General features: G+C 49.7%; 1 protein-coding gene across 9 annotated transcripts in view; it reads right to left on the reverse strand.

Moving 5' to 3' along the window:
• The window catches only part of SYNE2 (spectrin repeat containing nuclear envelope protein 2), a 394119-nt gene that overhangs the window by 85708 nt on the left and 284502 nt on the right, over positions 1-23909 (reverse strand). For all 9 annotated transcript variants that reach the window (XM_051826403.2, XM_051826401.2, XM_051826405.2 and 6 more), the window contains 14 exons: positions 22390-22521; positions 21115-21267; positions 20791-21000; positions 19226-19327; positions 18080-18199; positions 17736-17936; positions 14785-14955; positions 13374-13505; positions 9065-9261; positions 6765-6897; positions 4619-4801; positions 4081-4221; positions 3148-3324; positions 2232-2387 (listed from right to left, as the gene is read on the reverse strand). In XM_051826403.2, coding sequence (XP_051682363.2) covers positions 2232-2387; positions 3148-3324; positions 4081-4221; positions 4619-4801; positions 6765-6897; positions 9065-9261; positions 13374-13505; positions 14785-14955; positions 17736-17936; positions 18080-18199; positions 19226-19327; positions 20791-21000; positions 21115-21267; positions 22390-22521 — 2208 coding nt within the window. The remainder of the gene's footprint in view (positions 1-2231; positions 2388-3147; positions 3325-4080; positions 4222-4618; positions 4802-6764; positions 6898-9064; positions 9262-13373; positions 13506-14784; positions 14956-17735; positions 17937-18079; positions 18200-19225; positions 19328-20790; positions 21001-21114; positions 21268-22389; positions 22522-23909) is intronic.

The following is a 23909-nucleotide window of genomic DNA, read 5'->3' on the forward strand; positions in this document are numbered from 1 at the left end:
TTGTAACTGGCAAAATTACTGGAGCATCAGAAATGGATTCTCAATGGTAAGATTATATGAACCCAAAAGAGGAGGACTGGCTAACCCACTGCAGACCAATCTGTCGCCGTCTGTTGAATGGCATGTAAGAACTGAGCCTAGCCTGTTGCCTTCACACTGGGCGACAATCCCCACAACAAGCTGCCATGTGGTTTGGCGTGTGGTCTAGAATCCAAACATTCTGGCTGCCTGGAGCTGCCCACTGAGACACTGGACTTTCGCTTCTGGAATACTGATGCATCTGCCCTTAGCAAACCTTTCGTGCGCAGTGCTGGGTGCTGCACCCCAAAGTGCAGAGAGCTGGGGCTTCACTGAACACACAGGAACTATTCTTAGTGCCTGATGGTGCATCCATGTCTCCACAGTGGTGGAACTTTGCTGGGCATTTGTTTCATTCCAATGCCAATGTGATGGAGAGCCTGGATCCACCTCCAACCTACTCAGGGCTGCTGGGATCTACCCAGAAAAGACAAATAACCGGGTGAGACTTAGCTGGTTTGGGTCTTCTGGCAACTGCCATTGGGGAGCGGGGTCACAGAGGCAGGAATGCACCTTGAAAACACAGGAACTCCATTCTCTGGGCCAGGTGCAGCCCCTGAAGGCTGGCCGTGACCTTCTGTGTTTCAGAAACACCACTCCGTGGCCGTGTGGGGAGTCAGGGAGGGGGCTGGAGGGGCGCTGCCCTGTGACATCCAGGTAGCATCCAGGGTGACCACAGGAAAGCCACAGTGAGGACAGAGACGGGAAGGCAGGAAATAGGAATGTGACTACAGAGAAGACGGCTGGCTGTGGCAGAATGTCAAGGTTGCAACATCCAGAGAAGGCTGCTCCTTCTCTCTGGGTGTCTCCTCCCGGAAGGGGCACACACAGACTTTGTCATGCCTTGCAAAGGTGACCAGAAATTCTGCACATGTGCACTTTCTCTCTACCACCATGCTGCATTTTTTTCGGTCTTTGGAGTCCCCTCCCCCACCTCCAGGGGCATCTCCCTGTGTTGGGGGAATCTGAGTTGCATCTTCTGTGGATCTGGCCAGGAAGCACCGTTGGCGTGGCTGCTGGACTTCTGTGGCCAGTACTGTCATGTCACCTTCTCGGTACAACTAGGACCGGATGCTGTCGCCCAGGCCCTCCCGCCTTCGCCCCTGATAGGCACAGCCAGGAAAGTGATGCGTCTGTGTAGCAGGTGCACTGCGCGTCACCTGCACATCACCGAGAGCGGAGGTGTTGGACGGATGGGGGAATGACCCCTCCCCCATACCGGGGCAGTGCTGAAGAGGGGATCAGACCACACTGGGGAGAGGGCACTTGGCAGACAGAGCAGCTGAACAAACAAGGGCCCGGATGGCACCCTGCAGGCCCAGGTGGGATTCAGACACAGGTTCCTAGGGCAGTGGGCCTTCCAAAACTCACCACCCAACAGTGGGAGAAAATCAGCCTCCTCTGTGAAACGACAGAGTGCAATACTCAAAACAGTGGAAACCATCGCGTAATATTGGGAAGACTGAGATAGGAATAACAAACAGAAACTGGAAAGCGGGGCCAGTGCTGTGGCACAGCGGGTTAAAGCCCTGGCCTGAAGAACTGGCATCCCATATGGGCGCTGGTTCTAGTCCCGGCTGCTCCACTTCTGATCCAGCTCTCTGCTATGGCCTGGGAAAGCAGTAGAAGATGGCCCAAGTCCTCGGGCCCCTGCATCCACTTGGGAGACCTGGAAGAAGCTCCTGGCTCCTGGCTTCGGATCAGCTCAGCTCCGGCCGTTGTGGCCATGTGGGGAGTGAACCAGCGGATGGAAGACCTCTCTCTCTGTCTCTACCTCTCTCTATAACTCTGTCTTTCAAATAAATAAAATAAATCTTAAAAAAAAGAAAGAAAGAAAGAAAGAAAGAAAGAAACTGGAAAGCATCGCCTTGCAAGCTGGCTTTGTGCATGCCCTGCCTCCTGCGCAGTTCTTAAACCTCTCAAGAAGTCATGACAATGACCAGGAAAACACCCACTTCTGCTTCTCGCAGACATAGGCCCCTTGCCATGTGGTAAAACCTGGGGGGGGGGGGGGGGGGGATTACAGAACCTTTGCAGGAAGCAAGGCAAAGCGGGGAACGTGCAGAAGAGCCTCCAGAAATGACGACAAAGCGGGCTGCTCCCTGGGCTGCCCCGCGAGCCGCGGGGCCAGGGCGCCGGGCAGCCCCTCTCACCTGGCACTCGAGCAGCACCTTCTCCACCGAGACCACGGCCTCCGGTCGCTGCAGAGTCCGCAGCCTCTCTTCCTGAGCCTCCATCCAGTTGTCCAGCATCTGTATTTTGTTTTCATGCTCGGTGACGCTTTCCAAAAGCTGCTCTAAATGCTGTATCTGCGAGTGACCAACAGCAAAATGGTATGGACAAATGTCCTTAAACCACATGCTTTAAAATGTGACTGCCGTGTGTCACTGCTAAAGGGACAGTTCTGTTCCTTCTCCAATTTCTGATTTTATGCAATAGTAAGATGCCCCCAGTAACTTCTGGAATCAAGATTCATCAACCAGGAAAACATCATACTTAATGAAATAAGCCAGGCCCCCAAAGGACCCACACCGGAAAGGAAATCCATGGACATGACACTGACGCTCTGAGAAGCAATGACTTTGAATGGCCCTGTCTCAGGTGTTGAGGAACAGGTTTTGCTATTTTCCCCCCACGCTATTTGTTGAGCTCTTAACATAGAGTTAATCATATGTGTATAAATTTAATTGAAAATTCAAAATTTATATTTATGAAATAAAAGTTAAAAAAAAAGAGTCATGGAGCTAAAAAAAAAAAAAAAAAAAGGCACCTGCCAAAAAGCTACATGCTTTTTTCTTCCTTTTTTTAATCTTTTCAAACCTGAAATAGCTTTGTCCCTTTGGAACATCCCTGCCACCGGAAATGTCCAAATCCTAGACCACTTAGTGGCCCGACACAATGAGTGACACTTTGGTAAATAAGGTTTCCCCTTGTCACTCGCCCAACTCAACTTTGCACAAGTGACTCTCGGCAGCAACACGAGAACCAAACTCCAAGAGTGAGACGGCGGTGTCAGGATCAGCTACGGATCAGGAAGCCGCCTGGAGAATGCCCAGACCGAACACGCACCTTCCTGTTCAGGGCCCCGTGAACTTGGTGCCACCTGCGGTTCATCTCCCCCAGGTCCTCGGCAAACGCGGTCCTCTCGTAGCGCTTGCTCTCCACGTCACAGGTGCTTAACTGAAGTAGCGACTGGTTCACAAAGTCCACTATCCACTGCTTATAGTCCATCTCCATTCGAAACTCCTGAAACCAGCGAGCACAAGTGAGCACCCGAAGCCCGCGTGGAACCCACCGCACCCTGCTTCCCTCCATCCAGCAGGGGGCGCCCGTGAGCAGTCACCCTCCACCTGCCCCAAGCCCCCACCAGGAGTCAGAGCGGAGATCCTCTTGGGGAATTACATTCCTGGGAATGGAGAGACTCACTGCTTTCAAACGGACTTTCTCAAAGGGAGCACGGAGCATGGCAGCTGTGGTCACATGAACCAGACTGCGTAGGAACCAAACCAGCTACAACAAAGGGCGCCACTGGAATTCAGGGCTCCCTGAGGGCTTATGGAAATGCTGGGTGGGAAAAGAGGTTAAGGCTCTCCCAGGAAACCCAGAACACCATTAAGAAAATTCTTCTGGTTGCATGTTTTCCCTCCAATTGATGTGCCTTCTTGTTTTTTAAAAACTCTTTGAGAGGCAGAGGGGGGAGAAAGAGAGAGAAAGAGAAAGAGAGAGAGAGAGAGAGAGGTCTGATCCAGTGGTTTGCTCCCCATGGCTGGGCTGGGCTGAAACCAGGAGCCAGGAGTACAATCCAGGTCTCCAAGGTAGGTGACAGGGGCCCAGTTACTGAAACCATCGCCGCTGCCTCCCAGGATCTGCGGGAGCAGGAAGCTGGAGTCAGGCACCAGAGCTGGGAATTGAATGCAAGACTCTGCTGGAGGCTAGGCTAACACACACGCCCCGGCGGGCCTCAGTGAATGAAGAAGACCGCGGCTCCCTTCGTGGCATTACTTTGTGCTTCCGCAGGAGGCTTCTAACTTGCGCCGCGGAGCCTGGGGACAGCTCAGCGCCTTCGAGGGCGCTCTCCATGGAGTCCATCCAGTCGATCATTTCTGTGATTCCTTTGCGAGACGGCAGTTTCTCCATCTGTAGCTGCAAGGACAAAAGTGCCGTGTGAGTCTCCCGGTTACCCAAAGGCATCAGCACCTCCCTGGAGACGACACCTGGCTTGATAAGAGGTCTTGCTACAATGTTCTGCAGGCTACTCGCAAAAACAGACGCAGCATTCAAGCTAAGCGTTAGGCGACCCTCAGACAACGACTTTGACCTCCGCAGTGGCACAGATACACCGGGAGATAAAGTAATTAAGGCTGCTTTCTCTCTTAGGGACGATCCGCCGGAGGAGAGTGCAGTAATTAAGACCTACATTCAGTGGTGCTGCAGAAACACAGGTGGTGTCAAGGAAAATTACTGAGTCGGAGAAATCTTTGCAAGAGGCGGGGAGCTGTCAAGCGAATGCTAATTTAGACGCTCTGTCCCCAATGCTTACCTGGTGCAGCTTCTCCTGAATATCTGGAAGCTGAGTGATGAGCAGCGTCCACTTTTGTTCAAACTGTGCTAAGCAGGCTCTCAGGGTGGCCGTGTCAGCCTCTTTGAGATGCAGAAGCTGGTCCCCGGTGCTGACCACGGCTGTCTTCAGGGAGGACTTCTCGTCCACCTCCTTTGTGAACTCCTGAAAGGAAACTCAAATTCAGAGGGTTTAAAAATTTCAACAGAGCCCAGCGTGACTAAGAATCGGAATAACCGGGTGGAGTCCGACACTACACATGGCACATATTTGAACACGTATGTTTGCACACACACACATGCATGGACACACATGCACACACCTTTCCCAAGTGTCTGGCACTACTCCAGGCATTAGCAATAGCTGGATAGGGAGGTACAAAGAGAAGGCGTCTGCCCTGGAGAAGCTCACAGCCCAGGAGATTAATATTTTTAAAAGCAGGAGTCATTATTGTCAATGTAAGCTTTACAAGAAACTATGGATCACAACACAAAATACACGTTAAACACATGCAACAAATGTTCAATCAAGGTAAGTGAAACCTTTCCTATACACAGCTTCTTTCAAGCGAATGTCAAAGTATTTACACTGGGGCCAGCGCTGGGGCACAGCAGGTTAAGCCGCTGCCTGTGGCACTGGCATCCTATACGGGCATTGGTTGGAGTCCTGGCTGTTCCACTTCTGATCCAGCTCCCTGCTAAAGCACCTGGGAAAGCAGCAGAGGATGGTTGAAGTGTGTGGGTCCCTGTACCCGTGTGGGAGACCTGGAGGAAGCTCCTGGCTCCTGGCACCGGGCTTCCACCTGGCCCAGTCCCCACGACTGTGGCCATTTGAGGAGTGGACCAGCAGATAGAAGACCTCTCTTTCTGTCTCTCCCTTTCTGTCTGTAATTCGGTCTTTCAAATAAATGAAAATAAATCTTAAAAAAATAAAATAAAAGTATTTATATTTTAATGCCATTCCAAAGTGAGTAACCACCTCTGCAAAATATGAAAATGGAGAAGGCTGGAGGAAAAGACAAACGGGTCTCCTAGGTCTCCTAGTAGCTGATCTTGTGAAAGTAATCCTTTTTCTTTTTCAAAAACAACTCAAAAGGTAGAATAAAAACTGTTTAGTAAAAGCATCAATTCTGCATACAAGTCAAAACCTTGCATGCATTAATTTTCACATTTATGAATTACTAAATCTAAATTATATATATATAAATAAAATATTTTGGGTCAATTAAAATATATGTGGCTATTTTTCAAAAACTTTGTGGAAAGTGGAATTGAAAATAAGTTTAGGGGAAGGCATTTGACTCAGTGGTTAAGAAGCCAGCTAAGACACTGGTGTCCCACATCAGAGCGTCTGGGTTTAATTCCTGGCTCCACATCCTGACTCCATCCTCCCGCTGATGCAGACCCTGGGAGGCAGCGGCGACGGCTCCAGTACCGGGGTTCCTGCTGCCCACCTGGGGGACCTGCACTGCGTTCCCAGCTCTTGGCTTTAGCCCAGCCCAGCCCAGGCTGCTGTTGAGTCAACCAGAGGAAGCAAGCCTTCTCTCTCTCTCTCTTTCTCTCTAATAAATTATTAATGATAATAATAATAACGATGTATACAGGTAATATTGGTATGCAAGCATTTCAAAATCTTTTGCAGCAAAATGAATTTACCTTTTGTTTTCCATGAACTTTTTGAAGTCCCCTTGTAGGTGATCAGCAGCCACTATCAGCAGCCTACGCCTTATCCCTGATCCACACATCACATCAACCCTGACTTTGCTTTGCTGGATATTTCTTAGTTGTTTTTTTTTTAATTTATTTTTATTTATTTGAAAGGCAGAAAAGACAGAGATAAAGAAAGAGAGATCTTCTGTCCGCTGATTCATTCCCCAGATATCCATAACAATTCGTGTGGGGCTGGGCTGAAGCCGGGAGCCAGGAGCTCAACCCAGGTCTCCCTGTACTCAAGCCATCATGCTGCCTCCCAGGGTCTTCATTAGCAGGAAACCGGTGTCAGGACCCAAACCCAAGACTCCAGCATGGAGTGCAGGCATCCCAAGCGGCCCCTAACTGCTATGACAAACACCCACCTGCGGATTCATCTCTGCCCCATAATTATCTGAACACATCCTACAAGAACTTACAAAGAAGCGGCTTATGTTGCTTCTGACTGTGTCCAGATCCTGAGACACGTTGAGGGACTGCTCTTTCCAGTGATTCAGAGTTTGCTGGGCGGATCCCAGCCACCTGGTGAGCTCATCGGAGTCTCTGTTGTAGCTGAAGGAGAAGAGCGGAGAGACACGGGATCAGAACGCGCTCTGGGGTGGGCGTGCGCTACCAGAGTTTCTGCTGACTACCGCACTTCCCCTGTGCTGGCCAGTCCGAGGCGTTTGTCAGGATTCCGTCACGCTGTGCACCAGGACTCCTTCCCTTAGGGCTAACCTGGAACAAGGGCGCACTGTCTGTAAAGTCTCCAACATCCTTTTCATTTCCTTTTACAGTGACACCAAGGGACACCAACGGGCGAGGACAGAAATTATTTTTACACATCCAATGTCGTCAGACATTTGTTTATAGTAAAATTATAATGAGCAACATATGCATATATGAAATATATATAACAAGCATTTATAAAATATGCATATATAAAACAAGTGTTTATAAAATTTGCATATACATATATATATATTTGCCAGCCCTTGTATAAGTTGTTTAACAGCGAGCTGCTGCTGGCTGGATGTAACACACTGATCAGATATGCTATAAAGATCCCGACAAAAGGCTGTCCTTGTAACTTATGAACGCCTTGGGTCAGGACAGCCCCTGTGAGAGACAGAAAGACAATGAGGGTTAAATGCCCTGTGTTCACCATCTTCTTCCAGTGGCTCAAGATTACACCAACCAAGAAAACCAAATTCTCGGAAGAACCCAAAAGGTGTTTTCCCATTATTCTACTAGCTAAAAATCGTGAAGGTCTTCTTGAACGTTAAAGACTTCTGAAAGTGGGCAGGAAAGAACCTCACAGTGACACGGGCTGGGGAGTCTCCAAAAAGTTCATGAAAAATGCACATTACAAGAAGTAAAACTAGGCCGGCGCCGCGGCTCACTAGGCTAATCCTCCGCCTTGCAGCACCGGCACACCGGGTTCTAGTCCCGGTCGGGGCGCCGGATTCTGTCCCGGTTGCTCCTCTTCCAGGACAGCTCTCTGCTGTGGCCAGGGAGTGCAGTGGAGGATGGCCCAAGTGCTTGGGCCCTGCACCCCATGGGAGACCAGGAGAAGTACCTGGCTCCTGCCTTCGGATCAGCGCAGCGCGCCGGCCGCGACGGCCATTGGAGGGTGAACCAACGGCAAAGGAAGACCTTTCTCTCTGTCTCTCTCTCACTGTCCACTCTGCCTGTCAAAAAAAAAAAAAAAAAAAAAAAAAAGAAGAAGAAGAAGAAGAAGAAGAAGAAGTAAAACTATGCACGGATTTCCAAAAATGAGTTTTTAAAGATTTATCTATTTGAAAGGTAGAGTTACAAAGAGGAGACAGAGAGAGAGAGGGAGAGAGAGGGAGGGAGGGAGAGAGAGATTGATCTCCTACCCACTGGTTCAACAGTCCAGGCTGGGCCAGGCCGAGCCAGGAACACAGAACTCCATCCAGGTCTCCCACATGGGTGGCAGGGACCTAAGCACTTGGGCATCAGCCACTCTTTTCCCAGACACATGAGCAGGGAGCTGGATCAGAAGTGGAGCAGCAGAGCCTTGACCTGGTGCTCCGATATGGGATGCTGGCTTTGCAAGTGGTGGCTTAACCAACTATGTAACACACGAGGCCGGCCCCAGACTCCAGAAAGGTTTTGCACCAAAATAAAGTTATCTCTCATTTATTTACTAGTTGAGAGGTAGAGAAACAGAATCAGATGGATGAGCCAGAGATGGACAAAGCTCCCACCCTCTGGTTCACTCCCCAGATGCCTGCAACAGGGCTAGGGCTGAATCCAGGAGCCTGGAACTCAATCCAGTCTCCCACATGGGGGGCAGGGACCCGGTCCCTGAGCCATCCCCACTGCCTTCCAGGGTGTGGATGAGCAGGAAGCTGGCGTCAGAAGCTGGAGCCAGGGCACTCCAGGTGGGACGAAAGCAGCTTCTTCAGCTCCCATTGCAAGGCTTACACCGACCTTTTAAGTCTATTTTCCATGAACTTTCTGAACCTCACTCACATATATCATCTCACAACATCAGTCTCACTTACCATAGACATGCATCAACAGTCGCCACCAAAATGACCGCATATTGCCTGTGCGTAGCAAACAGACATCCGAGATCTAGAGCCCATTTAGCTCGGAAGAGAACGCAAGGCAGAACGGGGGGTTGGCAGCCAAGTGTCACTGCCCGTAGAACCCCACAAGGGGTCTTTCGCTACAGCAAAACTGGGCACGCGTGCCTCCTGGGACGACCCACCTGCGCAGATGCTTCAGCTGCGTCTGCAGGCGATGCAGCTCCCGGTCAAGCCTCTTGTCCAGCGACAGCCACTGCTCCTCCAGTTTGGCCATCTGGCCCCCTAGTTCGGGGCAGCTCACGGTGGCCAGCAGCTGTTTGCCTTCATTCAGAGTTTGGTATAGCCGGACATGCTTTCCATCGACGTTGCGTTTTATTTGCTAGCAGAGGTAAAGTCACAGAATGAATGATTGAATTATTATTTGTTTAAATTATATTGGGGGCACTTGCAAAGGTTCGTGAAAAATGGAATTAAAAAACAGGTTGACGTTGGTGCAAAAATTTCTTGGAATCCATGTGGTTTTTTTTTTTCATAATTTACATCTGCCATGAACATTTGGATGACCTCTCATATGTACAAATACTGTATTTATTTATTTTTTAAAGATTTATTTATTTGAAAAGCAGAGTTACAGAGAGGCAGAGAAAGAGAGAGAAAGAGAGAGGTCTTCCATCTGCTGGTTCACTCCCCAAATGGCCATAACGGCCAGAGCTGAGCTGAGCTGAAGCCAGGAACCAAGAGCTTCTTCCAGGTCTTCCATGCAGGTGCAGGGGCCCAAGGACTTGGACCATCTTCTACTGCTTTCCCCGGCCATAGCATAGAGCTGGATCGGAAGTGGAGCAGCAGGACTTGAACCGGCACCCATATAGGATGCCAGCATCGCAGGTGGGGGCTTTATCTGCTAAGCCACAGCACTGGCCCATAAACACTGTATTTATAAATGTATTACAGGAACTGGCTTTGTGGCACAGTAGGTTAAACTGCCACCTGCAACGTACTCCTTATTACAGTGCTGGCTGGAGTCCCGGCTGCTCCATTTCCAATCCAGCTTCCTGCAAATGCACCTGGGAAAGCACTTGGGAGACCCAACTCTTGGCTTCAGCCTGGTCCAGCCCCAGTCAGAAACCCCGAGAGGACCCTGCTGGCCTGAGTTGTCCCCACCCAGTCTCCCACTGTAGATTAAGATCCAGACATGAAGGGGATCAATCAGAAAATATCTGTCTGTTTTCCATAAGAGGTAAACAGAAGAGAAAAAAAAATCATTTGTAGAGTCTTTTTAAAAGGAATCAACAGGGTGAGAGGAGAATTCTAGAAGAATCAGTTAAAACAGATGGCACATTATTAATCCAACTTCAAGCACAGAACATAAAATTCTTCAGGCAAACACAATGACCCCCTGTAGGGACTGTCTGTAGGCAATTATCTTCCACAGCTGGGTTCAGCGAATGCTTTTAGTCTGACAGCTGTTTAATCTTTAACAACAAATTATGATCAAAATAGAATTTTTGTTATTTTTCCAATTAATTTAAACCTTTTTTTTAAGACAACCAAAAAAATTCTACTTCCAATGCCCTTTCCATAGTATACTATTTGTATCCCTCCCCTCTATCCGAGCCTGTGGGCTAGAATCAAAACTCACACAATGTGAGTTTATTTTTTAAAGATTTATTTGTTTGAGAGGCAGAGTGAAAGGGAGAGAGGAAGAGATCTGTCCACTGGTTCACTCCCCAAATGCCCACAACATGACAGGCCAAAGCCAGGAGCCATGAACTAGCTGTGGGTCTCCCACACGGGTGGCAGGGACTCAAGTCCTTGAGCCATTATCTGCTGCTTCCCAGGCACATCAGCAGGAAGCTGAATCAGAAGTGGAGCAGCAGAAACCAGTCACTCAGATATGGGATGCTGGTCTGTGGCACTTGGCTTAACCCATGTGTTGCCATGCCTACCCCCAACATCAGTGTCTAAGAAATAGTCCTAATATTCTAAGCCCTGGCTTGCCATATGCTTCCCCTTCAGAACGCCTCTATAAAAGTTTTAATTTTTTCCATTTTTTTTTCCCACAGGAGACAGACATGTGCTGGCCACTTGGTTGGTGGGATGCTGGGCCAGTATCTGAGCATGATGAGTTTGGAGGGATGTGTATTTGGCATAGCAGTAAAGACACCACTTGGGACACCAGTACACCATTTTGGGGTGCCGGGGTTCAAGGCCCAGCCCATTCCTGGTTCTAGTTTCCTACAGATGTGGACCCTGGGCGGCTGCAATGGCTCACATAAATGGATCCCTGCCACCCATGTGGAAGACCTGCTCTGACTTCCCCACTCCCAGCTTTGGCCTGGCCCAGCCCTGGCTGTTGTGGGTATCGGGAAGATGAGCCAGCAGGTGGCAGATACTTCTCTATGTCTGTCTGTCTCTCTCAAATTAAAAAAAAAAAAAAATCAAAATCAGTTGGCTCAACTTCAAATGCCACACAACGAACACCTGCATTCATTCAACAAGCCAGAAGGTTCCCTGAATGCAATGGTGACATCTGTCAGTCACTCACAAACCTCTCCATGACCTGAGGAGGACCACACATAAGATGGGCTTTATAGGATATGTCTTTCTTTTCATCCAGAAAATTTATTTCTTTGGTTATTTATTTTAAAGATTTATTTATTTGAAAATCAGAGTTATAGAGAGCAGAAGAGACAAAGGAGAGATATCTTCCATCCACCGGTTCACTCCCCAGATGGCCATCATGGCCAGGGCTGGGCCCAGACAAAGCCAGGAGCTTCCTCTGGGTCTCCCATGGGAGTGACAGGGCCCCAAGCACTTGGGCCATTTTCTGCTGCTTTTCCCAGGTCATCAGCAGGGAGCTGGATCGAAAGTGGAGCATTGTGGATATGTGTGGGTGCCTATATGGGATACCAGGGTCCTAACCAGTGGTTTTACCCACTAAGCCACAATGCCAGCCCCTGGAAAACTATTTAAAAGCCTTGCAATGATTTTACTAGGATCAAACCCATATTTGATGGGAAACAATCAGGGTCACATTAGATTGGCTATGTGATTGTTTCTCAATATAATGAGATTTAAAATGCTGTTTTAAACTCTGTTTTTTCAGCTGTTCAGATGGCAACTTCTGTACCCTAAGACTAAACAAGTCGGGCAGATGTCATAGCACAGCTGTTTAAGCAATCACTTGGGATGCCCGTATCCCAACCTGAGTGATAGCTAGAGTTTTTCTTTAAGATTTATTTTACTTATTTGAAATACAGAGTTACAGAGAGAGGTAGAGACAGAGAGAGAGAGGTCTTCCATCTGCTGGTTCACTCCCTAGATGGCTGCAATGGCTGGAGCTGTGCCAATCCAAAGCCAGGAGCCAGGAGCTGCCTCTGGGTCTCCCATGTGGGTGCATGGAGTTGGGCCATCTTCTACTGCTATCCCAGGCAGAGAGCTGGATTGGAAGTGGAGCAGCTGCCACTCAAACCTGTGCCCACATGGGATGCCAGAGCTTCAGGCCAGGGCTTTAACCCGCTGAGCCACAGCGCTGGTATCCAAGGCTAGAGTTTTGGTTACTCCGCTTCCAACCCAGCTCCCTGCTCATGTGCCTGGGAAACAGCAGATGATGGCTCAAGTCTTTGAGTTCCTGCCATCCGCTTGGGAGAACCGGATGTTGCTCCAGGCTTCTGGCTTCAGCCTGACCCAGCCCTGGTCACCACAGTCATTTGGGGAGTCAAACAGTGAATGGAAGATCTCTCTCTCTCTCTCTCTCAACTCTGCTTTTCAAATAAATCTTAAAAAATAAATAAATAAAGATCTTTTAAAAACGCTTAAGTATTTTAAGTTTCGGCTAAAAAGATTTGAAACTTATTTCTATCGTATTGGTTATGTCCTCAAGGCCACTCACAAAACATCTTCAGGTTTTGCCTCGTCTGTGTCACTATGAGACTATGAGAATGACAACAGTAAAAGTGACAGGACAGAGTGAAGTCTGTTTGCGACGCTGTGGCAGGTAACGGGCTGCTGTCCATCTCCCAGGCTGTGTGCAGACAGGCTTCACCACAGTCATGGAGTAACTCACGTTACCAAGTCCGTCCCATTCTTCGGCGTGTTTCCATGACAGCAGGCCACTGACATGCGCCCCCGCACCCCTGGAGACAGGTGGAACTAGGCTGACTGTGCGCATCGCACATCGCACAGGTCAGGAAACAGAGGCTTCGAGACAGGAAGGTTGCAAAAGCGGGACACAGGGAACCCCAGGCTGACAGGTCACACCCGTGCTAAGTGACGGAGCCAGGACTGAAACCTGGAACTTTAGGTACAGACTGATGGGCACGCCAAGGAGCGCACAGTCAAACCTGCAGCGTGCCAGAATACATCTGTCGGCGAGTTCTGCAGGGAACAGCGACTCCTTCCTGCTCACCGTCAGCGTCAAAGCCACCCCCTCAAAACAAAGCGAGCTGCAACAGAAAGCGCCAAACAGCGCCTCTGACAGAAGCAAAATACCTGGTAGAGTGAGATCCGTTCTGCTAATCTTTCCTCTGTCTCCTCCACCAGACTCACGGAGGGCAGCGTGGACAGAAGAATTTCCAGGTCCTTCTCAAGACATGCATAGTTTTCATCAAATGCTTCCCATTTCTAAGAAGCAAGTTATAAAATCAGTGGGAGTCTTTTGGACAAGGACACAGCGGGTCACAAAACCAAAAACCAGCATGGAGTCCACACCAACATGAAGGCGCTGGCTCCAGGGGGTTCTGAGAGGCGTAGGAGCTCAGGGACAATGCAGATGCCACTGCTTTTGAGAAATCTAGTTGGCCTCAGTGTTTTACCCTCGCCTTGCCAAAGCGGACTGAGTGATGAAGGAAACAGATGATTTAGCTGGAGCGATGCCCGAAGCCCCTCCCTAGAACCTCACATCCTGACGGGGCCCTTCTCTTCCTTGGAAAAGCAAAGAACTAACTTATGAAGGCTTTTTCAACAGAAGCTATCAGGACGCTGCTACTGTCTTGCTCCAAGTCCAAGCCCAGCGTGCTACAGACCCACGAGTGCCTGTGTGACGGGGCGGGCTGAGACGGCATCAAGGTGAACCATGGTCCTGTCCTGGCTTCCTGCACGCCCCCAGCAGCCCTGGTGGGATCTCAGTGCCTGGGACAATCCCCATCTGCATTCCAACAGTGGGTCACCTGGCTTTCCCAGGGAGCTCACAGGGCCTGTGGAACACCTCTTTTTTTCTTTAAATACCATGAACATGGTATGAAAATACTGCAAGTTAGGAAGCTCTTAGCCCAAGCGTTTCATATTTTGGAGTTTTTTTGGTGTGTTTTTGTTGTTGTTGTTGTTATTGGATTTTGGAACAGTTGCATAAACCTCACTGGCTGAACAGCCCAAATGCAAAAATCTGAAACGACTTGAGGGTTTTGGATGAGGGCTGCTCAGCCGGCATCACTATCAGTTGGATACACCAGCTATGACCAGAAAATCTCATTACGCTGAAATAACACCGTATCACACCAGCAAGCTGAGTGCTTCCTTCTTATTGTCTGTCTCTCTTACGTGCTAACACTGGCTGTGAACGGCTCGCTAAGGCAAAGGGAAAACTTTACAACTGAGAATGACCCTCATACACGTGTCTCACACTTCTTTGAACTGAGACAAGATTAGCAACAGGGCACGAGGTCTCTTGCAGGGACACGGTTTCACCCTGGTGACCACATTCTAGGTCTCCGAGTGTTTGCAATTTTGTTTATTCCCACACAAACCCAAAGGCTGCAAAGGGGCTGGACCACTCCAAGTTCAAGTCGGAGAAATCCCGCCAAGCTGCGGTTCAGGAGGCAGCAGTGGGAACAAAGCCAAGGCTCCCCAGTCCTCATGCTCACAGGAATTCCCAGGTCAAGTGCGAAGCTAACGACGCCAATACCTGCAGCAAACTCTGCAGCGCCACGCCACGCTGGCGCGATTCCTCCTCCAGCAATTTAACTTCCGCCACTTGTTCGGCCCAAAATCCCTCTCTCTTTTGCAACAAAGGAGACACTTTGGAAGAGTATGTTTGGATGAACAACATGTCGGCAAGAAGCTTCTGGAAAAAAACCTATAAAAGACGGAAAAAGCTTTTAATGTTTATTTTTAAGCTGTGACTACCTGAAAAATCAATTATGTCAACTTTTTACTCATTTTTTTTTAAGAGTTAGAGAGAGAGGGAGAGAGCAAGAGAGAGCTCTCCCATCTGCCGGTTCATCCCTAAATGGCCACAATGGCCAGAGCTGGGCCAGGCCAAAGCCAGGAGCTTAATCTGGGTCTCCCATGAGGGTGCAGGAGCCCAAGCACTCAGGCCATCGTCCTCTGCTTTCCCAGGTGCATTAGCAGGGAGCTGGATTGGAAGTGGAGCAGCCGGAGCTCCAACAGGAACCCATACAGGATGCTGGCATTGCAGGCGGTGGCGTAATCCATTACACCACAATGCCGGCCCCATTTTTTGCTTTTTATCCCAAAATCAACACCTGTTACTCAACCAGTGTTGAGTGAGATGTACGAGAAGGCAGAAAGAAAATTGCAATGAATGCCTTAGTCTCTGAACACTGGTGGAATTTCAACAAAGTGTGTAAAGAAATGTTCCCTTTAAAGTAGTAGTTGCTCTAAAATAATCCAGTTTAAGCAGAATACGTTATTGTGAGTCCATTTCAATTCCCAGAGTGAGCCTTCTAAAGCAGTGAGCTTTTAAAATGGTACAGAAAGGCGGCAGATTAATTTCAAGACTACAGCTGGATGGATGGATGTGCAAATCCACCCAGCCCAAATATTCAAAGGAAAGGGCTCTCAACCCTGGCTCTAACTTCTTTTTTATTTATTTTTTATTTTTTTTTTATTTATTTTTATTTTTTTTTTTTTTTGACAGGCAGAGTGGACAGTGAGAGAGACAGAGAGAGAAAGGTCTTCCTTTTGCCGTTGGTTCACCCTCCAATGGCCGCCGCTGCAGCCGGCGCACCGCGCTGATCCGATGGCAGGAGCCAGGATCCAGGTGCTTTTTCCTGGTCTCCCATGGGGTGCAGGGCCCAAGCACTTGGGCCATCCTCCACTGCACTCCCTGGCCATAGCAGAGAGCTGGCCTGGAAGAGGGGCAACCGGGACAGAATCCGGCGCCCCGACCGGGACTAGAACCCGGTGTGCCGGCGCCGCAAGGTGGAGGATTAGCCTATTGAGCCACGGCGCCGGCCCTTTATTTTTTTATTTTTTGACAGGCAGAGTGGACAGTGAGAGAGACAGAGAGAAAGGTCTTCCTTTGCCGTTGGTTCACCCTCCAATGGCCGCCGCGGCCGGTGTACGGCGCTGATCCGAGGGCAGGAGCCAGGTGCTTCTCCTGGTCTCCCCTGGGGTGCAGTGGCTCTAACTTCTACTCAACAACACAGCTAAATAAAGGACAATTTGTGTGTATGTGGGGGATAGGAAAATCTTTGTCCTGAGGTTCCCACGTTTGTGCTGGAAGAAGCTTTTTTTAAAATATTTATTTATTTATTTGAAAGTCAGAGTTACACAGAGAGAAAGAGAGGCAGAGAGAGAGAGAGAGAGAGAGAGGTCTTCCATCCGCTGGTTCACTCCCCAGTTGGCCACAATGGCCGGAACTGAGCTGATCCGAAGCCAGGAGCCAGGAGCTTCCTCCGGGTCTCCCACATAGGTGCAGGGGCCCAAACACTTGGGCCATCCCCTACTGCTTTCCCAGGCTACAGCACAGAGCTGGATCGGAAGTGGGGCAGCGGGGACTCAAACCGGCACCCATATGGGATGCCGGCACTGCAGGCGGTGGCTTTACCTGCTACACCACAGCGCCAGCCCCATGGAAGAACCTGTAAGAAGGTTTTCCTTCACACGGTTCTTCTCTGTGTGCAGCCTGCTGCCTCCTCTGCTTTAAAGGGATCCCTTATTATGTGAACCCTCCCTTTCCCCGAGGAGCACAGGTTCATAGAAGGGTCTCCCGACCTCCCTCCTCTTCTCCCCTCCACCCTCCATACAATATTTACCTTCCAGTTTTTCTCAGACCAAGGAGGCATACTTCCCAAAGGCCCTCAACTATGAGCTTGCCAGAACCAAGGCCCTGTCCCACACATCTTTTATATCAGCGCCTAGATTCCTGCACATCTTTAGGGCATGATCAGGAAAGTTTTGTTTGAGGCCAGTGCTGTGGCATAGCAGGTGAAGCCACCACCTGCAGTGCTGGCATCCCATATGGGTGCTGGTTCGAGTCCCGGCTGCTCCTCTTCCCATCCAGCTCTCTGCTATGGTCTGGGAAAGCAGTGGAAGATGGCTCAAGTCCTTGGGCCCCTGCACCCACATGGGATACCTGGAGGAAGCTCCTGGCTCCTGGCTTCAGATCAGCACAGCTCTGACCATTGCGGCCAACTGAGGAGTGAACCAGTGGATGGAGACCTCTCTCTCTCTCTCTCTCTCTCTCTCTGTAACTCTTTCAAATAAATAAATAAATCTTGAAGAAAAGTTTTGATGAATGAAACAAATGGAAAATGAATGGATTTACTGTAACATTAGTATTAGAGATCTGGCTTTTGATCAGGTCTCAAGGAGCCTTCCAGCACCTGTTTCTCCTGTTAGATGCTCTCATAGTGTGCATCCTCCTCCGAGTTTTAATTTTGTCTGAAGACTACAGACAAACCTTCTGCATGAATGGAAGCATCAGGGCCTGTCCTCACTCACAATCCTATTCGGAAAGTTACTCAGGGTTACTGGTATCCGCTAAGCACTCTTAACTAAATGAATGAAGGCTGCCGTTTCCCCAAGGAAGAGAGCAGGGAGTTCCCGGTCACACCGAGAAAATCCTTACGGTTTGCGTCTGTGCGGAGGGCTCTGACCCACGTGTCTCACCTTGTGATTCTGTATCTGCGCCTGCAAAGCAGCTTTGCTCTTGGCTGGCTGCAGGTGGTCGTGGGAAAGCTTTTCCTTCCCGATACGCACTAGCTCCTCCACGCCTCGCAACAAGGCATCCTGCTGGCTCTCCGAGACAAAGGGGCTGCTGAGCGCTGAGTACCTGCTTCTGAGGATCGCCCACATGCTGTCGAGAACGTCCTGAGAGGGGAGAAAGTGAGTGTGCACAAGCGTTTTCGTCCAGCCGGGAAACTAAGACAAAGAACAAACCGAAATCCACCCGTGGAGGCCCCGGTCTCCATTCCTGCCGTCATCGCAGCTCCCGGTGGGCGCTTTCCGCTCACCTCTAACTTGGAAACCTCCTGGAGCAAAGCCCACGGCAGGTGAAGCCTCTCGCCTTCGGCTCGCAGCTTGGCCACTCGGCTCTCAGAGTTCTGCAGCTCCGCTGTGCACGCATCGGCTTTCTGGTGACAGACAACACAGAACAGGAAGTGAGGGCAGTACGCATACTCATTAAAGAGGAATTCAACAGTACAGAAAGGGAGGGGCCCTCCCAAGGCTCCCACTGGCCCTCCCTGTCTCCAGCTCCCGTAGGGCCCTCGGAGCACGGCTGGTGCCCAGCGTGCTGTAAGCTTGGGCCAGCGGAGGCACAGACAGGCATATCCCAGACTGCCGCTCCCCACTACCTCTTGAGCGTCAGCTCCTTCTTTATTTTTATTTTTGTAAAGATTTATTTGTGTATTTGAAAGGGAGAGTGATGGGGGTGAGTGGGGAGAGAAAGAGAACGAGAGAGAGAGAGAGAGAGAGATTCCATCTGTTCATTCTCTCCAAAAACTGGCTGCAAAGGCAGTGGTTAAAGCTGGGCCAGGCTGAACCCAGGAGCCTGAACTCCACCGGGGTCTCCCACATGGGTGGCAGTGACCCAAGCACTTGGGCCATCTTCTACTGCTTTCCCAGGCCATAGCAGAGAGCTGGATCAGAAGTGGGGCAGCCGGGACTCAAACTGGCACCCACATGGGATGCTGGCCCTGCAGTCGGCAGCTTTACCCGCTACACCACACAGCACCAGCCCCGTCCTATGTCCTTAAAAAGAGTGCACACCCAAGTCCTAGTACAGCGCCTGGGCACAGGAGGTCCTCAATTAATGTTTGCTGAATGAATGAACGAAGTCGCGTTGCTAGTGACGTTGCGATTCTGATGTGTAATCAGACAAGCAGCCTAACATGTTCCCACAAAGCGGGTACCACATCGACCACACTCAGGATCCCACCGCGCCAGGCAGATCCGCGCGTGGTCTCTTGTGGTTCCAGTGCGCTGAGTGCAGCAAGAACGACCCGAGAGCTGCCCCTCACGGGCGGGTGTAACAGGCTTCATGTGGACTCCCTGGCTTCAGCCCGACCACTCCGGTCACAAACCAGTGGTTCAAAACCGCAGCTTCCACACGGGACTCTGGCCCAGTCAGGTCAACGGCAGGGGTTTGGGGTCATTACCTGCAGCTGCTCTCCAACGGCCTGGCCGCTCATTTCATTCAAAGACTGCTGCAAGGACGTCTTCTTCTGGGTGAGCTGATCATACAGCCGCTTGATTTCGCTCTGCACAGAAACGACACACGCACGGCACTGAGCGACCTCACTCAGGCCCTGCGAACCCTTCTCATGCTTAAGTGGAGTTTTAGACCTTTCGAGAGTGGAAATTGCAAACGTATAAGAGAGTGGAATCCTGCATTGTCATCTTTGAGCGTCGTGAGTGCCGAGCGCACCCCTGCTCCCGACCGTGCCCAACCCCACTTCCCTTGATGGCTCTTTTTTAAATTAATTAATTTATTTATTTGAAAGGTGGAGTTACAGAGGCAGAGGCAGAGAAAGAGAGGGGTCTTCCATCTGCTGGTTCACTCCCCAAATGGTCACAATGGCAGGATCTGGGCTGATCTGAAGCCAGGAGCCAGGATCTTCTCCCAGGTCTCCCATGTGGCTGCAGGGGCCCAAGGACTTAGGCCATCTTCTGCTGCTTTCCCAGGCCATAGCAGAGAGCTGGACGGTAAGTGGAGCAGCCGGGACTCGAACTGGTGCTGCAGGTGGCGGCTTTACCCGCTGACCACACCGCTGGCCCCCCCTTGACTGTTCTTAAGCAAAGTCCACACACGCAGTCACCCTACCAGCACGTTTCAGTATGTATCGCTGAAAGATGAGGCTTCTTCCTTTTAAAAACACTACCCTACACTCTGCCCCAAATCAATAATTAATCCTTAAAATGACTATTTGGATAGAGTTCAAGCTTCTCTAATTGCCTGTATTTCTTTTTTCTTTTCTTTTCTTTCTTTCTTTTTTTTTTTTTGGAGGGGACTTCAGTCAGGATCCAAAATGGGGCCTCATATCACAGCGGTGCAATATTTCTTAATTTATGTTTTCCTCTGCAGACCAAGCCCTACCATTTCTCTCTCTTGCTTCTCGGATCTGTGTGTGTTTGAAAAGTGCGGGTCATTTGTTTGTTCAGTTTCCCACCACTGGGATCTGGTGTTGTTGACCATGTTCCCCCTTCTTTATGCCTGCGCACTTTTGGATTCTAGAAGTTTCTTCAGATCTGTGCTCATTTACATGGACAGGACTCATGCATAAGCGGTGATGTGTTCAACTGTTTTCCTTAGACGATCTTAGTAGCTTCCCAACTAGTCTCCCTGCCTCAGTCTCCCCAACCTACAGTCCCCATTACACAAACGTCAGAAGAAAGCCACCTGGAACAGTCACAGATTGTCATCGCTTTGCTCAACAACTGAGAAATTTAAGTGCAAATTCTCCCATATGGCAGCCAGGAAATGGGGAGACGGAACACGAGACAAGAAACATCACGTTGGCTCAATCGGACAAATTCAAACCTAAGGCTCGGGAAAGGACCTCCCTTCCAAATGGTCTCCAGCCCTGAGTAGCAGGAAGGGTTCCCCGCAGCCCTGCGCAATTCCTATTCTCGAACGCCGCTAGCAATACCAAGGAAGGGAAATAAGGGATCCGTGCTGTAACCGAGCTCGGTGCCAAAGCGGGCCGGGTGCCGGCAGTCCTACCTGGTAACTGCGCTTGTAGTCCAGGCCGGCTTTCAGGGACTTGCCTCTAGAGACAGCCGTGGCCCGGGCGTGCTCCAGGCAGGCTTGGAGCTGCTCCAGGCACTCGAGGAGCAAGCTGGTGTTCCTGCCGGGCCACGTCACGGCCTTCACAAGGTCACCTTTCTTGTTGCTCAGAGATAAATAAAGCTTCTTCAACTCCAGAGCCAGGGTCTGCAAACAGAGAGCGGCAGAGTGAACGGCTCTGGCTTCAGGTGGCTTCGGCGCTGGACCAATGAGCCAGGCTGCTGCGATGGCCAACATACGGGCTCTTGAGAAGGGCCCTACCTCGTAGTGCACCTGCTGTGCTGAAACGTCCTCTCTGACAAGCCCAGGCGTCTGAAGCAGCTCCTCCACGTGGTCAAGGTACTGACTGAGGGGCAGAAACAGCTCAAATAATTTCTTATCCAAACCACTGCACCTGTCTTCTGTCATGGGTTCCTGAATCAAGGGGAGAGAAAACAAAAACAAACACAAAACTCATCAGGATTCCTCACCTTCTGGAACCTACCTTTCCCCTGGTCTCTATTATAGCTTGCAATGTATGTTATACTTTAAGAAACAGGAGCTTGTTTCAAACACTTCGTAAACCAGGTGGCAGAATAAATAAATAAAATGGAAGCTCTGGACTCTCAGGGCGCATTTAAGAAACAGAATGTGAGGCAGCTGTGTGACCACTGAGTGGAATTACAAGGGAAGTCACGGGAGGAAGGGCTTTCTCAGCACGGCCGTGCAGGGGACCTGTGGGCCCCCAGAAGTCACACCGACCCGCTTCTCACCGCTGCCTGGCCTCTGCATTGTAAGATAGCAGACAGGGGGTTAATGAATCAAGTACGACCAGGGTAAGGAAAAGAAGCCAGAGAGAGGAGCTTCACAGGGCTGAGGAAGGGACAAACAGGATCTTAAAGAGGGAGCTGGCAGGCTGGCACATCCTACATGGGTGCCGGTTCAAGTCCTGGCTGCTCCACTTCTGATCCCGCTCCCTGCTGATGCACCTGGGAAAGCAGTAGAAGATGGCCCAAGTCCTTGGGCCCCTGCACCCACATAGGAGACCTGGAAGAAGCTCCTGGCTCCTGACTTTGGATTGGCTCAGCTCCAGTGGTTGTGGCCATCTGTGGAATGAACTGGTGGATGGAAGACCTCTCTCTCTGTAACTCTTTCAAATAAATAAAATGAATCTTTAATTAAAAAAAGAGAGAGAGAGGGAGTGGGACAGGTTATGGAGCAGGGGAAGTTATGGGTGACACTGATGGGCTAATTATGAGACTCAAAGCCACCCTCAGATGTAAGACAAGACTTCAAAACGTTCATGGATCACCAGTGCAGACATTACTAATCAATCACCACCCTCTTTCCTGCTTATTCTGACTCAAAATCCTTTGCACACCGTGTTCTAAGCAGCCACCAGCACACTGAAGGGCTGGCCAGAAACACATTCTGTTTGCCATTCAAGGACCCATTTCCTGAAGTTCTCTATGACTTGTTCATTTCCAGTGATGTCACCGCGTCTCTCTTCTTTTGTTAAGTGAATGCAATAAGAAAAAACACCTGTGTAGCTTCTACCTGTGTCTGGAGGGTGCTTGCTTCTTGGTGCAGGTCTTCGAGTTGAGTGGTGTAGGTTTTCAGTTCTTCAGTTGTTGGGTATTTAAAGTTATACACACTCACACTGGGTAGAATACTCGTGTTAGTGGCAACCTATTTGGAAAAGGGACAGCTTGTTAGTGACAGTTGGAGACTGTGTGAAGGTTAACGTAAACAGAAGCTAAGCCTCAGCACGCCCTTTTGAGTCATCTTTTGTTAAGAAAAACTGTCTCCCTTGTCAATTGTAAGAGAAAAAAATAATTAAACTATCAATTGTGTAGACAACGTTGAAGTCGTGATACCTTATACTTAGACACTGGAGGGTCCTTTAGATATCAAAATGAGGCGGAGCCAAGATGGCGGAATAGTGAGGGCGCGCACCGATAGTCTGGGAAAATTTAGTTTAATAAAAGGGGCGTTATGGTAGCGTCAGAAAAAAGAACCAAGAAAATATTGCAGCGGAAACTCTACTGGATCGAGTGGCTGTGAATCGGAGGACCTACTGGGAGAACAAGGTTGCCCACCGCACGGAAGCCGAGGCGCGGGACCGAGCCGCGGAAGCTGCAGGGTCTGCACACCAGTGCTCGAAGGGGAGTGCATGCCACACAGACAACAGCGGGGAGACTTGGGACGCTCAGGGCTCCGAGTCCACACATCGGCGCTGGGAGGGGAGGTGAGCTCAATAACCCGAGACATTGGTGGGGAAATGGGGGTCAGAATCTAGAGGGGGGCCGGAAAGTGCAGAAAACTCACTACCAGAAAGAAGGAAAAAAAAAAGCTTTGGGGTTTCTCTTCCCCCTAACCTTGCAAAGGTTGCAAGGCTGCAAGGCTTGAAGAATTCCCAAGAGACAAAGAGCAGGCCCCCTCTCTGGATTTACATATCAACGGGGGAGAGCTAAGGAACTGAGTCACTACAATTCAGTAGCCTAGGCAACCCAGTGGGAGTCCAGAGGAGCCTAAACGGACTCTGTGGGTAGAAGCCAGAGACTGGAAGCTAAATACCATCAATTCTGCACAGCCATGCCGTGTGGTGTTACTTACCCCCTGAATAAATAAAATAAATAAATAAATAAAAAGAGAGAGATTTACCACGCATAACCTGAGGGTGTCACCTTTGCACACCCTTTACCAGGAAGAACCAAGCAGAGCTCTCAGGCTGCACCCATCTCAAGCCTCCAAGGCTCCCCCAACAGCAGGCAGTCCACTTAACACGGACATAGTATAAAAAAAAAAAAAAAAAGCACAGTGACGCAAGAAGAATTAACTATGCCAAGTAACAAACACAGAAATCGAGGGAACAAGATCAACGATGACACTATGATGCCTCCAAATAAACAAAACACCCCAAACCAAGATTTTGAAGATGATGAGATAGAAGAAATTCAAGATACGGATTTCAAAAAATTATGATAAGAACATTTAGAAGTTTTTAAAAGCAAATCCTTGAACTACAGAAATCCTTATTGGACAAGATTGAAAATCTCTCTCGTGAAAATGAAATT

Source organism: Oryctolagus cuniculus, chromosome 20 (genome assembly GCF_964237555.1).
Source record: "Oryctolagus cuniculus chromosome 20, mOryCun1.1, whole genome shotgun sequence".
NCBI classification, from domain to species: Eukaryota; Metazoa; Chordata; class Mammalia; order Lagomorpha; family Leporidae; genus Oryctolagus; species Oryctolagus cuniculus.